General features: G+C 32.8%; 4 protein-coding genes across 4 annotated transcripts; all 4 read right to left on the reverse strand.

Annotated features, from left to right (window-relative positions):
• Window positions 1-1,432: 1,432 nt before the first annotated feature.
• Window positions 1,433-3,645, reverse strand: Tsp_10216 (conserved hypothetical protein). The gene is given in 10 exon segments (XM_003372408.1): window positions 1,433-1,454; window positions 1,488-1,504; window positions 1,835-1,893; window positions 1,962-2,118; window positions 2,137-2,235; window positions 2,329-2,520; window positions 2,531-2,545; window positions 2,663-2,685; window positions 3,098-3,173; window positions 3,379-3,645. 10 exon segments carry the CDS (start codon window positions 3,643-3,645, stop codon window positions 1,433-1,435), a joined length of 927 nt encoding a protein of 308 aa, XP_003372456.1.
• A 346-nt stretch (window positions 3,646-3,991) lies between these two features.
• Window positions 3,992-4,809, reverse strand: Tsp_10217 (conserved hypothetical protein). The gene is made up of 3 exons (XM_003372409.1): window positions 4,729-4,809; window positions 4,226-4,317; window positions 3,992-4,172 (listed from the first exon to the last, which is right to left on the reverse strand). The coding sequence occupies exons 1-3, from the start codon at window positions 4,807-4,809 to the stop codon at window positions 3,992-3,994; spliced, it is 354 nt and encodes a 117-aa protein (XP_003372457.1).
• An 815-nt stretch (window positions 4,810-5,624) lies between these two features.
• Window positions 5,625-6,521, reverse strand: Tsp_10218 (hypothetical protein). The gene is made up of 5 exons (XM_003372410.1): window positions 6,335-6,521; window positions 6,136-6,203; window positions 6,040-6,063; window positions 5,746-5,897; window positions 5,625-5,694 (listed from the first exon to the last, which is right to left on the reverse strand). Exons 1-5 carry the CDS (start codon window positions 6,519-6,521, stop codon window positions 5,625-5,627), a joined length of 501 nt encoding a protein of 166 aa, XP_003372458.1.
• A 4,080-nt stretch (window positions 6,522-10,601) lies between these two features.
• On the reverse strand, window positions 10,602-11,615 carry Tsp_10219 (sodium/potassium-transporting ATPase subunit beta-1-interacting protein 3). The gene has a single exon (XM_003372411.1). The coding sequence runs from the start codon at window positions 11,613-11,615 to the stop codon at window positions 10,602-10,604; it is 1,014 nt and encodes a 337-aa protein (XP_003372459.1).
• Between the last annotated feature and the right edge of the window lie 2,737 nt (window positions 11,616-14,352).

The following is a 14,352-nucleotide window of genomic DNA, read 5'->3' on the forward strand; positions in this document are numbered from 1 at the left end:
AATTCTTTCGTTTAAAAGGTGGAGGCGTTATATGCCAATCCTTAGTTGATGAGTACATTTCAAAAGAATTCATTGTCTTGTTCCCGGTAAACAGTCTAAAGCAACTTTCGGCGATTGGTTATTGGAGATATAGGATAGACTGCCGCAGCCCATCCCAGGCTTCTACAATAATTATACTCATCCCGTAAAAGTAAATTAAATGCAAAATACCATTTAAATCTACAATGTGCATATTTCAAAATTTCCAGTAAACATTTTAACAAGTTTTTCAATCAATCCTATAACTTTTCAACTTAATATCAATCTTAGATAAAACAATCACAACCTTCCTTATAGAGGGAACATTTTTCTAAGGCTTTTCCAAAATTTTGCTTAACCACCTAACTTGATCCGTTGAAGTGATGTTTGCCTGCATGTCAATCAGAATAATTCAATTTTTGTTCTGAAAAATTGAAAGATGTACGTCTGCTATATAATAATATTTGAAAATGCTTACTAAAATTTGTGTCAATTTATTTTATTCCAAAATTTTATTTCAAATGATCATCACCGTGACAGATACAGCTATACAAAGTATACTTTGAAATATCAAATTTTCATCAAAATATTTCTAATAAAAAGAAATTATATCCAAAAAAGGCGCTACTTTTGAATAATGGAACCATTTCATTCCACATTTCAGCTTCGTAATCTGGAACACTCTAATAAAAGCTGTAAAACAGCAATTCAATTTTGATTTATGACAGTTTCTAAAAGTTGGAAATTTTAGACATGTCGGCAGCTGATCTTTAGTTATCATAAATTTAAAAGCTGATTTCCAACCCGTTAACTATCAATAGTACTTTTTAAAAACAACATCCGCAAAATATGAAACAAAGCCATCTAGTTTCTTTCATGCTTTTTGATTTACTACCGTTACAAGAAAATGAACAGTTTGCAACTTTTCAAATTAAAACAGCTGTTCAGTATAGCATGTGAACATGAAATTTCCGCCAAAATTGGCTTCTTTCCAACTTTCAATAAACAAGTGCAATTATCAACTGCGATTTACATTTCACATCTGCTTATGCTATGAAACTCAACAACCCAGCAAACAATGAGCAAAATACCGCTCCTATTCAATAAATAATTCAAATCAGAAAGACCTCGATATTTTATACGAAAAATTTCACAGCGCATGCGGTGCTTTTGTGAAATATTTAATTTGTCACCGCTATTCATAAAAAATATTTAGAAATATAAATGATAACAAAAACAACAATAAACTGCTCATTGAAAAGTTAAACTCACACACCGGCAGATTGCATTTCGTTTATCATAGCCAATAAAGATGAAGTGTGCATTCATCTGTTACAACCGAATTTTATATTGTATTGTCTTGTATGGTACTAATTTTTTACTCATTAGGTAGACAATATAAGTAACTGTATTATCAAATATAAAATGCACGTAGCCTACAGAACAAATTATGATAAATGAAATTAAACCTGAACATCCTTAAAAACTGTAACATACAGCTTTTATAAAATAATAACAAGAACATTCAACTGATAAAAGACACAAAACAAACAACGTCTGTTGAAAGCTACCAGCACAAAAATAAAATAATCATTTCACACATCGTTCGAATTTATAAAATTAACTGATTTGCAAATAACTCGCCAAACAAATTATTCGCAAAAGTATTTTCTAACCAAAAAACGTAAACTCAATTTTGAAAAAGTGACTTAAAAACTGCAGAATTTCATAAATCTCACATTCATTATTCATGAAAAGTTTCAACAAATGTGAAAATTAATCTCAACAATAAAATGAACAAATAAAACGCACATACGCTTTTCATTTCAGATAAAAGTTTGCTCCAGTGGCGAATAAGAGCTGTGTGCTTCGCAACTGAAAATAGCAAACAACAACAAACAAGCAAATGATATTCAAAGAAATTAATTCAATCAATTTTTTACTTCGAACTTCTAACGAAGAGGTATCTAATTCATTTTGTCTCACTTTATTCATTAGTGCTCGTTTCCATTGGAAGGTCAGATCCTTTCGACGGCCGAATTCAATGCTGAATAATTTTTTTACCGAATCAGGAGCACTAAAATATGGTAATCCATTAAACTGCAAATCATTTCATACACCCGATAATACAACATACGTTTCGAGAGCTTTCACCGATTCATACTCCGCTTTTGGCTGTTTGATGTCAACATGTGGCAGCCAGTGTGTGGAATCGTGCTTTATTAAAATATCATCTAGGACAATTTATGAATTAAAATATACTTTCCTTACAATTTCAATCATGCACGTCCTACCTCTCTTAAAATTAACGTCACGGCTAACTGAAACCATTTCAAACCAAATTTCACCCAACCTGTCAATATATCCCTGAGCTAGAGGAACACTAAGAGCAAGGTTTTCATAATAAGTAGGGTCGGCCTGTTTTGGATCAACAGCGGGTCTTCGAATATTATACCATTTGAATCGAGTATGCATGAAACAGCTGAAGCTCACAAATCTAGACTGAACAAACCACGAGCAAGACATGCTGAAAAAAATAAAACAAATTTAAAGTTGGTAAAAGCAAATTGAAACAAAAACAAATTAAAATAAAATATTTGAAGTGGTTGATTAGCAGAATTTCACTAGTATCAACAGATCATACTAAAAGAAGGGGAATGCAAAAATCTGAAAAAATAACTAAAGTTTAAAATTTTCATTTCCAAATCAAATTACTGAATAAATAACCATTTTTTAAAAGAATTATTGTTTCGTTGAAATGTAAATGTTATCATAGAGAAATATTAAAATATCTACAATATTGTATTACAAAATAATTATCATCATTAAAGATTTTCAAGTATAATTCAAATTCTGCGACAATTTGGATTTGAATTTAGCGTGTAAAATTTTGATTTGAATTTTCAAAGTAACAACAAAATATGTTTCAAAAATTTATTTTAAATTATAAAAGTTCAACTGCAATATTTAAAAATTACAATATATTGAATTTTTGGTGACACTTTAAAATAACGTCTTTAATGTTTTCGTTTAAAGTTTAAAATTTTGAAAATGCTGTGAATAAGTTTTATTTTATTACCGTTATTTTCTCGAAACGCCATCCAGTGTTCGCCTCCTTTGTCCTGCTGTGGTTGGTAAGTGCAACTCCAATTTGACTTTCAGATTAATTATTAATTGAGCATACATACAGCTAAACTGAAAGTTTAATCGCTATCACTCGAACACATTTCCGCAGTTCATATATAATCAAACGTTACTCTCAGGAACTGTTGCCCGAAATAAACGTGTGACGAGAATAAAGCCTGTGTAACTGTGCAGTTGTTAAAAAGAAAATGTCAGAAAATTATTCAGAAGACAAACGCGAAAAAAACAAGCCTGACGAGGAAGTTGGTACATCGCAGGGCCCGCATCAGACTGATCCATCCGAAGATAAAAAGGCTTTGGACAGATTCTCAGAAGCCCAGTTGCGGGATAATTTTGCAAAAAATAAGACCCTTGATTATTGGATGCAATCCTGCGTAAAGTCCGTTTCATCGTCAGCAGAAATTCCAAAATTGACAGTGGTTTTTGATTTGGTGAATTACCTTGATTGAATAGATTACTGATATTCGAAAATGCTGTTAACATTTCATTTTTTTAAGGATTCGACGTTGATTTATTCAACCAAGCATAAACTGTTGCCTGCACAGAGCCGTTTACCGTCATTAGAGGTAAATATGCACAGTTTAGTTTCCAAAATTACTAAATCTCTAAACTATTTTCAGCTTTACACGGCAATCCGACCCTACTGCAATAAAGTGTTGAAAAAAATACGAAAATCTTGCAACATTATGATATTCAGTTTAGGTAGCGAGCAGTATGTACATGACGTTTGCAGTCTTATTGATCCAAATGGGGAATATTTTGAGTAATAATCTGATGTGACAGTTTACAAGCTGTTTTGAAACCAATTTTGTGAGAAAATTCTATAATCTTATTTCTTCCATATCTTTTCAGCAAGGTCTTCAGCAGAAATAGCTGCACCAAGTTTTGCAATTTGTACGGAAAAGATCTTGCGAAAACTGGGGCTGATTTGAAACGAACAGTCCTGATCGATGACAGAACAGAGTCGTTTCTGGTTCAGGTAACCAAATGGTGCACAGATTACAATTCGACTGATTGAATTAACTTATTTCAATGCTATAGCCTCTGAATGGGATACTGATACGTCCCTGGACTGGGCAAGAAGATGATAGAGAACTGGTGAAAATGGGGAAACTGATAATGAAGTTGACAAAAGAAGTAGAGTTTAGCATTGTACTGAAATTTTTAAAAAAATTTATTTTAATTTAATTTAGAAAGATGTATGTCGATTCTTGGCAAGGAAATTCAACTTACGGGAATAAATTAGATTTTAATTCCCTGTTTAATGCTGCTCATCTTCTGTATGTAACACTTAAAATAAAAGATTTAAGATAACAACAGTTTTAAGGCAATGTGGTGAAATAAAAATTATAATAATAATAATATGTCTTGTTTAATTCATATTTTCCATATGTTCTTCTACATTTGTACTTATATTGATTTTATTACGTTTGAAAATTAAAATAAATTTAAATGAATAACCTTGTTGTTTGCTATCGACGAAAAAAACTATTATCCAATGAGCTGTGTTGAATAATGACAGTTGACTTTTTTCACACTCATTGGCAGTCTTCAATTTTGCTTTACTTCTCGAGCGGCACAGTTGGACGGCTTTACTTTTGCTGTAAACAATGCTGGTTCCACCATGTCAGCCAATGGATACACCATTTCCAAAGGTGTAATAAAACATGCTCACATTGGGCTATTCTGCGTCTAACATTTCACATGTGTACAAATGTTGTTCTACACGAAACAGGGTTGTGAACTTTAGGATCTTGATCAGCACGCTTTTTCTGCATATCAAAGTTTCATAATAGCAATTGTTTTAATTGCTCAGTCTACAATATTTGCAAACAATCTGATAAATAGCAAAACCAAGTCTAACGATATCAAACTTTGAAAACAATATAAATTCCAATATCTCCCCAATGCAATTATAAAATTTCTAAATATGTGCAATGGAAATTTTGCACCCACCCCATCCAAATAAACGAGTGCAATTTGAAAGATATGCAATAAAATTAAACAACGAATAGATAGATAAAAATGAGAATAAAATGAATTGAAATTCATCAAAAATGAAATAAAAGAATATAAATTTAGAATTTTCCGGACGAAGATTTCGAGGAACTTTCTTTATCCTCAGAGGTGGAATCAATTTAGGTTGGTACACAACCGATGTCGATGAGCAAGCTCAAAGCTGGGAATGATTACACAGATTCGTGCTTGACCTAAACAATATTTCTCAGACTGTGAACAGATGAAGAAAAAAAAACCACTTGAATATATATTTTAGTAATTAGAATTTCTTCGTTGACATGAAGCAATTACAATTTACATGTCATATTGAAAGTAAACAAATTTCGTTTGAGATAATTAATTAATTAATCAGCCCTATCAAGTTATTCCAGCTGTGTGGTCAACAAAACCCACCAACTATTTAAGTACATTCGCATACCCGAACGGAGACGGGCTTACTAGAATCACCTGGTTGGAAGCGGCTTCTGCACTGTAGCAAATGTTTGTATACTCATGTCCAGTGTCTTCAATACGCTTGAAAAAAATTAATTAATTAATGAAAAAGAATAAAGAGTAATCGCTAACTTTGTGCTCATGAAGCAATTTTGCGAACGTGTCGATGTAATAATGCACCGACATGTATACAAACTTGTACTGAGCTTCTGTCTGCACCATTCCTGATCGTTGTGATCGAAGCATCTGCACTGTGCGTCGAATGTCAATCGTGCATTGCAAACCTTAAAAAAGTAGAAAATAGCATATTCTCAAGAAAAAAAAGCAGTTAATACAGCAATAAAATACTATAAACACATAAGTTCATACAAAATACAAAGTTATTCGTAATAAAGTGCAGATTAGCTAAAGGATAAAAAAATATACTGATAAAGCAATGCAAATGTGTAACTGAAAAAATGCAAAACAAAAAAAATACATACTGAAATTAGTAGAAAGTATGAACAATAAAATTATGCATACCGTATTTGCGAATGAAGCACAAGATGAGGTCAATAGCAATAAAAGTTCCTGTTCGACCAATTCCAGCACTGTAAATAGGAAAATTATTAAAATAAAAGATAAAGCAAAATAAACAGAAATTGCAAAAGCAGAAACGGAAATTGTGTAAATTCACTTTTAGAAAAAACGTCAATATACCTGCAATTGGACAATCAGGGACGTTTGTCAGTCATGTGGGGTTGAAGTTGATTGATTTCTTCGAGAACATTAACAGCAGTACCAGGATTGGGCGGAACCCCATGATCCGGCCAGGCCAAAAATTGGTAATGGTAAACAAGACGAGATTCGGCTTCATCGTTAACAATTTTCTGCAAACGTAGTGTGCGTATTGCAAAGTCTGGAATCATCCTTTCTATCAACAACGACAAACAAATCTCATTAGGGAATTCAGTGTTCCACGACTTCCCCTCTTCAGGTGAAAAATGCATACATATTGTAATGAATAAAAATTATGCAGACAACAAAAATGCAGTATCAAAATGAAATCACTTTTCCACGTTCAATTTCTGCCAAACCGTTTGCCAGAAATCATCAATAGTGTTGATAAAACGGCTTTGCGTTGATATGTATTTTCTAGCTATTCCGTCAAATATTTCAACTTTATGCCACATCTACAAGCAATTAAAAAAATTTTCTTAATTTAGTCAGCATTCTTCATCGCTAGAAATATTAATTAGCATTAGTATTAGTAATTATAATAAATTAATTAGCATTGATATTAACCGCACTGCGGTACAACTGTTAAGGCTGATTTTTTCCTAATATAGCTGATGTTAATGATTAAATAATTGGGGATAAAGGAAATTTTTGAAATTATTGTTTAATAAAAATAAATAAAATTGAAAAAATATTCTCAAAATGATCAGTTGATTAATTCAATATTTGCTCAAATAAATGCACAGTCGTATGTTAGTAAAAATTCTAACAGTTTCCAAATATTCAAAAATTCCTTGTAGCTATAGTAGAAATTTTTAGGAATAAGTTTTCATTTTAAATACTACATTTGTATGAAGGTAGATTTTGAAAAATACAAATATTTTTCAGCGCTAAATTGCCAAACGTGAAATAAAAGATTATCTACAAAACACAGACCATATAAAGTGTTAATATTGCATTGCCTACAGACAATATTTTAGCAGACAAATAACAATGCTAGTGAACCTGGGAAGACAAGTATGATTAAATAAAAAGTATCAGTTGACTGTTAAAACTTTTGGCGGAAAATGAAAGTGAGCTAATCGCCGTATAAATTTTGACATAGCATAACACTCAAAAGTAAACATTTGCTTTTTGAAACGGCAGTGCTTTCACGCTATTAGTATTTCATTTATCATAATGAAAAGAAATAATTTAAACTTTACCAGGAAAGTTATATAATAGTTCAAGTTATAAGTTTTTGTTCAGGGTTTCGGTTCAAGTTTTAGTAAGCTGGAAAATAATATTAAATGATATAAAAGGCATATGATATACGATGCTAAAATTACGTACAGTACAGTTGTGGCATTGTAAATATTTCTGGATTATTTCCAACGTACAGCAATTCGTTAGCAACAACTTCTTGATGTAAACATTTAGCGCTTCATCGCTCACATCTCCATTTGTAGTGAAGTAGTTAACAATGGATATTGACGTCATCAGTATGAAGAGATGAAGCGTAGAAGAGCGAATAGAGTAAATAATTAGCGCGTCGGTTGACCTGTATGCTGAGCAGAGCATGGAAGTTTATTCTTTTGCTTGTATTAAAATTTTTCATTTCAACGCTGCCTTTGATTTGATTACTGCAAAACTGCATGAAGCTTTCGAAGGAAATGCTCTACTGATAACAGATGTAATACTACTGAAGCATCGCAATCACTGCACTGATTAAAGGTTAGCTGATGAAGTGTTTCTGGTTCTGCACATTTTGTACAACAAATAATGCAATATAATACAAAATATATAATGTTTGGTTAGCGAAAATTACATGCTAAAAATTTGCTTTGCTAACTAATTGTAAACAACGTATCTGCTATTTGCTTAGGGAAATGCCCATTTTCTGACATTCCTTTTTAATAGAATGCAGTGGAAAACGTTAGATGAATTGAAGCAAAAATAAATTAATATTGTATATTTTAAATGAACAACAGACAAAGATGGCAATTTGATGAAATAATAAAGCGCGTGCCATGCATTTAAAGGCATGACATGGTTCCATGAGACAGATGAAAGTTGCCATATGTATATTTTTATTTAATGTTGATTTGAATGGTACAGAGCTATGTTTTATTGCCTTTGTTGCTTGAACTAGTCCTTGAATTTGACTACCATGACTGAGAACTTGAAAAAGCATTAATTCAATACGAATTGTTAATTTTATTATTTTGAGTTGCATTCGAAATTTACTTCCATTTTTCCACAACTAATACAGCATTATGTCATGGAACCAAAAACAATTAAATTGAAATCAACAGTTGTATTCTGTTATTTAGAAACTTGAGGAATTGTCCATTGTGAAATGCACATTTAATCATTGAAAATAATTGTTTTTGGAGGTTTTGATGATTTTAGAGTTAAAATTCGGTAGATTTGCATTTGTTAGGAGTTAAAATTAAAGTGCTTTTGTTTTTGCATTTGCTGCTTATTCATACAGTAAAGACCAATGATAATCAGGTTTTGATAATCTATTTTGAGTTTTGACAAACCAACAATTGCCGAATAGATCAAATTTACCGGCGAATTGCTCATTTTTAAACAACAACAAACTGTATGTTATTATTATATGCAATTATGCAAAAATCTTAATAAAACATTGAAATACAGTGAAACTCTGATTATCCGTTGCTCGATTATCCTCTTTTTGTTCGGACAACCTGCATTTCAATAATACTGTAACATTCTGTTGTTAGCTAATTTTTATGTCCAGTATGTCTATTAGTAGAGAGGGAAAGATTTTGAGTTTAGAGCAAAAGATAGAAATGTGTAAACTGGTGGAGAGGGGCGAGTCGTTCAGGAAAATCGCTGAGAGTCTTGGTGTGGATCTATCCACAGTTTCAGACATCTATTGCAGTCGACGTCAGCTAACTGACTTCGTGTTCCACATGGATACTTCGAATAGCTGTTCTTCACGAATAATCGATGAAAAACGTCAAATAGTGCGCTTCATTCAGCAATATACATGTGGTTCCTCCAGAAAGGTGCACTCGATCGACCAATAAGTGGTCCCATTTTGCAAGAAAAAGCTCTAGCTTTCAGTCCTAAGCTAGGTATTGATAATTTTGTAGCCAGTCCAGGTTGGCTAAGAAACTTGACTAGGTTGGCTAAAAGTTGGCATGGCATACGCGAGCTTAAAATTCACAGTGAAAAGTTGTCTGCTGATAGTGAGAGTGCCGCAAAATTTACAAGGCAAATAGGGCAAATAACGTCGCATAATAAACGGAATATCTACTATTCCGCGTCAAATTGAGAATAACAGCTATGAACGCTTCAATCACGTACATACATTTTGAAAAATTGGAACGTCTGATTATCCGAAAATTTGATCATCCGAAGTACCCCCAAAAACCGAGTGTTCGGATAATCGAAGTTCTACTGTATAATTTTATTTTTTGTGGGGTGGATTCTTATATTTGCTTGATTTTATTATATTAAATTTTTTTATTTCATAAGATTTACCATTGCAAATAGCCATTGTTATTCTTTTGAGCAGTTTCAGGTTTTCTTTGCGTTTGAAAACGATTTCAGTATTGTTATCTTCAATTACTGCTGTTAAATTTTTGTAAAAATGAACCAGCTTTCATAAACAAGTTCGTTTAACAATGACAATTTGCAACGCTTCCGCTTCATATAAGTGACCTTCCAAATATGGAACTACGTTGATGACCTGATTGATAAAATTACGAACTTTTCCAAATCCGTATATAAACAAAGAAGAGAAATTTTTTTTTTCACTATTTAACAATTATTTGTTCTCACTTTTTTAAAACAAAAGTAAATTTACAACAAAATTAAAATTATTATTATTATTATTATTACTGTTATATGAGCAAATTATCCGTTTTCAAATTACATTCTTTATGCAAATATGTGAATTACAAAAATGTCAATGGAAATTCGTCATTATTCACATTTTATCCCCCGTAGATGTTTTCTTTTCTTAAGAGAAAAAAACATTACACTCTGTAAAATTTATCAGGACCGTTACTGTTTGAATAAAAAGACGTATTCAGGTATTGCACAGAACAGAAAAGAAAAAATTCAAAAACCAAACCGCGCTAGTATTCAGAAATGGATTAGAAATTAAAATAGTATTTTTTTTATTCGTCAACAATAACGAATAACAATTTGGTGGGCGGAAAGAAAGCACCATTTGAGCTGAATTAAAGTCGCAGAAAAGCAACAATGATCAAGCAACGGAAAAGAAGCTTGCAGTAAAGTTTGTTCCACTTGTGTTAAACGATGATGCCTTTCGGAGTGACGCTGGGACCGCTGGGCGCTGGCCAACGGTCGTACAGTGGAGAGCCCAATGGAGGCTGCTGTTTGGAAAAACCGTTGTAACAGCCAGTTGTTAAACTGTCCGATGGCCTGATTTGGTTGGTCGAGGCCGGCGACCGCTGATCCAAACACACTTGACCAGTGTCCGAGCGACCGTCGATGGTCATCGCACTTCCGCCGTACGAGACCAGGTCGCCACTAGCGCGAACCCGGTCCACGTACCTCTTTGCGACGTCTTTTTTCAACATCCTCGCCCCTTCCGCATGCCTTCTGTAATTTGGCACTATCAAGTGCTTGGTACCTGCGCAGCTCATCTCCATTGACTCGTCCGACTCGTAGGACCGGTTGGAGACGCCAACGTTCGCAACTGGTCGACCGACGTTCAACTCCGCTCCCGAAGAAGCCTGCTGATTTGATGCCATCTGCACCGTAACCGTCGGATTCGTTGCACATTTCCTGCTTCGTCTGCATCTGCTCAGTTTGTACAGAAACAACGAAACGAAAACAACCACCGCAAAACTGGACAAACAATGCACAACGGCGATTATCACTTCAATCACATAATAAGGAATAATGCAGTCGTTGACGATCACATTTCCAGTAATTTGATCGTAATGAAATTTACAACTCGGAGTGTGGCCGAACCACCAGCTTCGAGCCTGAGTTCCCCAGTTGAGCACTAGCAAATCTTCAACGCGATCCAAACTGCCCACGTTCGAATAGAAACAAGCCAAAAAGATGTTCCACGCGATCCACACCGGAATCCAGCAAAGACTCGCGTACAGTAAACCTGTGCGGTATTGGAAAACACCGAAAAAACCGACCACGCAATTTAGAACGTTAACAAACGTAACCAGGATTGGAAACCACAAATAGCTCATAAAATCGAACGCTTCACGTACCAGCGTCAGGAATAAATTCACTGACAAGATGATAAAAGCACGACGCCTACTCGGCAGTAACGATTGCATTTTGTACTACTTTAATCACATCAAGACTGCATACGCTTAAGAAATAAATCAACAGACTGTATAAACCAATCGCCGCAAAATCCAGCTCACCTGCCAAGGACAAAACTGAAACTGGAACAGTTAGTACTGTAAGTGAATGAAGGTGCAATTCAATACAAATCATTTTTTTTTTCAAATAGCAATAAATATAATTTTAAAAATTCAAACAAATAAATTTATTTATTTATATATTTTAATCAAAATTATTATAAATTTATAATCTGGTAAATTTGATTCCAACATGCAAAATGCATTAAAAACTATATAAACCAATATCACCAGTTTTCATAACGATACATATTGTTATTCATTTTAACATATTTTCAGACATTATTTTTTTAAACTTTAAAATAAATACTTTTTCTTTTATTAAATTAAACTTATTAGTTAATTAGTTTTATTTTTATTGTCCACTTAAAAGGAACGTAAATTTGCACAGATAATTCGCATTTAATGATACAACTGATTAATTATTCATTAGACTCAGCTGCCATATTTCTTATATAGTTACTTAAAATAGTTCTTTAAGGTAAGAATTATATAAAATTTAAAAATAATGCAAACTGTCTCATTTGACATCATCAGTTAATTCAGCATATCACATCGGCATAGCATATCGAATCACCGGTGGCTGAAAAACTGTTCGCATATTATTGCCACTTGTTGATGCTATTAATATCGTTGAAATGATAAATTTATTTTTGTTTAAAATCATCACTTTCTAATTTTAAAATGATATAAATTCAGTTGCTAACTGTCAGATTATAATTACTTCAATTTGCTTGTTGAAATGCTTTGCCTCGTCAAAATTCTTGGAAAATATGCCACTTTCATAATTATGGTAAATATGTTTAGGTTATTTTTTAAACATATTATAACGCTAATATATATTAAATCTGGCAATGAGCTTATAAATCATACATCAAATTCATTTGATTATTTTCTTTTTGCACCATTTTTAATACATTCGTAATAATAAAAGTCACCAAATTTAGCTGCATTTTAAAAGACATCAAATGTCCGGTTCGTCACAGGATGATTCGTTTGGATGTTGTGAAATGCCATTTACTTATGTGTCTTCCTAAATCACTGCAGGGACACGCATTGGATGTAACCGTATTGCTAAAACTGCGTGTATGACCATGACACTGACCATCATGCTATAATATTCCCACTAAAATTCAACCCTCATTAACATTGCGAGTACTGTTACGAATAAGTATACACAGTCGCAATCATGAACAAGCAAGTGTGCATTTCATGTTAATCATCCTGCATATTATGATGTATCTATTAGACACTGTTACATTTTAATTTATAGAATTCAGAAGAAGTAGAAACGGAATAAATCGCGAATACACAGTTCATACTAATCACCGAACGATTTATATAACACGAAGAAAAACTTTCGTGATAAAAACGGGATATTTTACTATCCCCATCACAAAAAGTTCAAAATTTTTTGTGAAACATTATAAATATTATAATATACCTTTCGAAAAAGAATATTATATTCTTCGTAGGGCTTATCCGACATATTATTTTTCACCACAACAATATACCTTTTAAAAAAGGAAGTTGAATTTTTTGGGATTACTGCGTACTTCTTTCTTCATATCTATCTTTATATTGGGGGTTTGTGATATGTAACCCCTTATTACGAGGGTTTCACCACATTCCACCTTTAGATGGGGGGTTTGTGATATGTAATCACTTATTAGGAGGGTTTTATCACATTCCACCTTTAGATTGGGGGTTTGTGATATGTAATCACTTATCATGGGTATTTTATCACAGTCCCCCTTTGACATTGGGGGCTTGTGCTATATAATCCCTTATTATGGGGGTGTGCAACCCCGAATTGCTAGCTCCATCATTATTTTATCACATTCATACATTCAAAATGACATGTTGGGTTTTGATAATTTTTTTCATTTTAACACAATCATGCAGCTTCATGCCCAGGAATTTTTGCTTGTCTTCTTCAATACTAGAATCTGTTGTCTTGTTTATTCTGTAATTCATTCCCATGCATAATTACAATTTTAATGCTAATTATTCAGTTTTCTTGGGTTAATTTTTATCGATATGTTTATTACAATGGAAAATTCATAATTCAAAAACATTACTATGCATACAATGATATTCAAAACCATCATTATTCATATAATGTTATTCAAAAACATTGCAATGCATATGCGACAGATTTAAAATCAATAAGTATCAGCAAACAGAATATGGTTTTCGATTTCTTCGGCATCAACAATATGCATATAATATCACACTGGTAAATCATGCGCGATGATGCCGAAGTACGTACTCTATATAATGGCATTGCTAAAATTGCGTGTATGATCATTATACTGATCATCATGTTGCTACACTATTCGTACAAAAATACAGTACTCATTAACACTGCGAGTATTCACAACCGCAGTGATAAAGTCGTATTTTACATAAATCATCATGCCTATTTTGGTATACTTATTAAATCCTGCTACACATTTAAATTGAGAAGTTTAGGAAAGCTATACATTATCACATTAGTAGGACAGTTTAATGCTTTTTATACTAATTACATAGATTACTACATTTTAATTGCTTCCTCATCCCTAACCGCATTTTGACATATTTATGAAGCATCAATATCATTTAACCCTACCCAATTATTGTGTGTTTCTTCAGCAAACAAGTATTC

This window comes from Trichinella spiralis, assembly GCF_000181795.1.
Source record: "Trichinella spiralis strain ISS 195 chromosome Unknown Scfld9, whole genome shotgun sequence".
In the NCBI taxonomy this organism is placed as follows: Eukaryota; Metazoa; Nematoda; class Enoplea; order Trichinellida; family Trichinellidae; genus Trichinella; species Trichinella spiralis.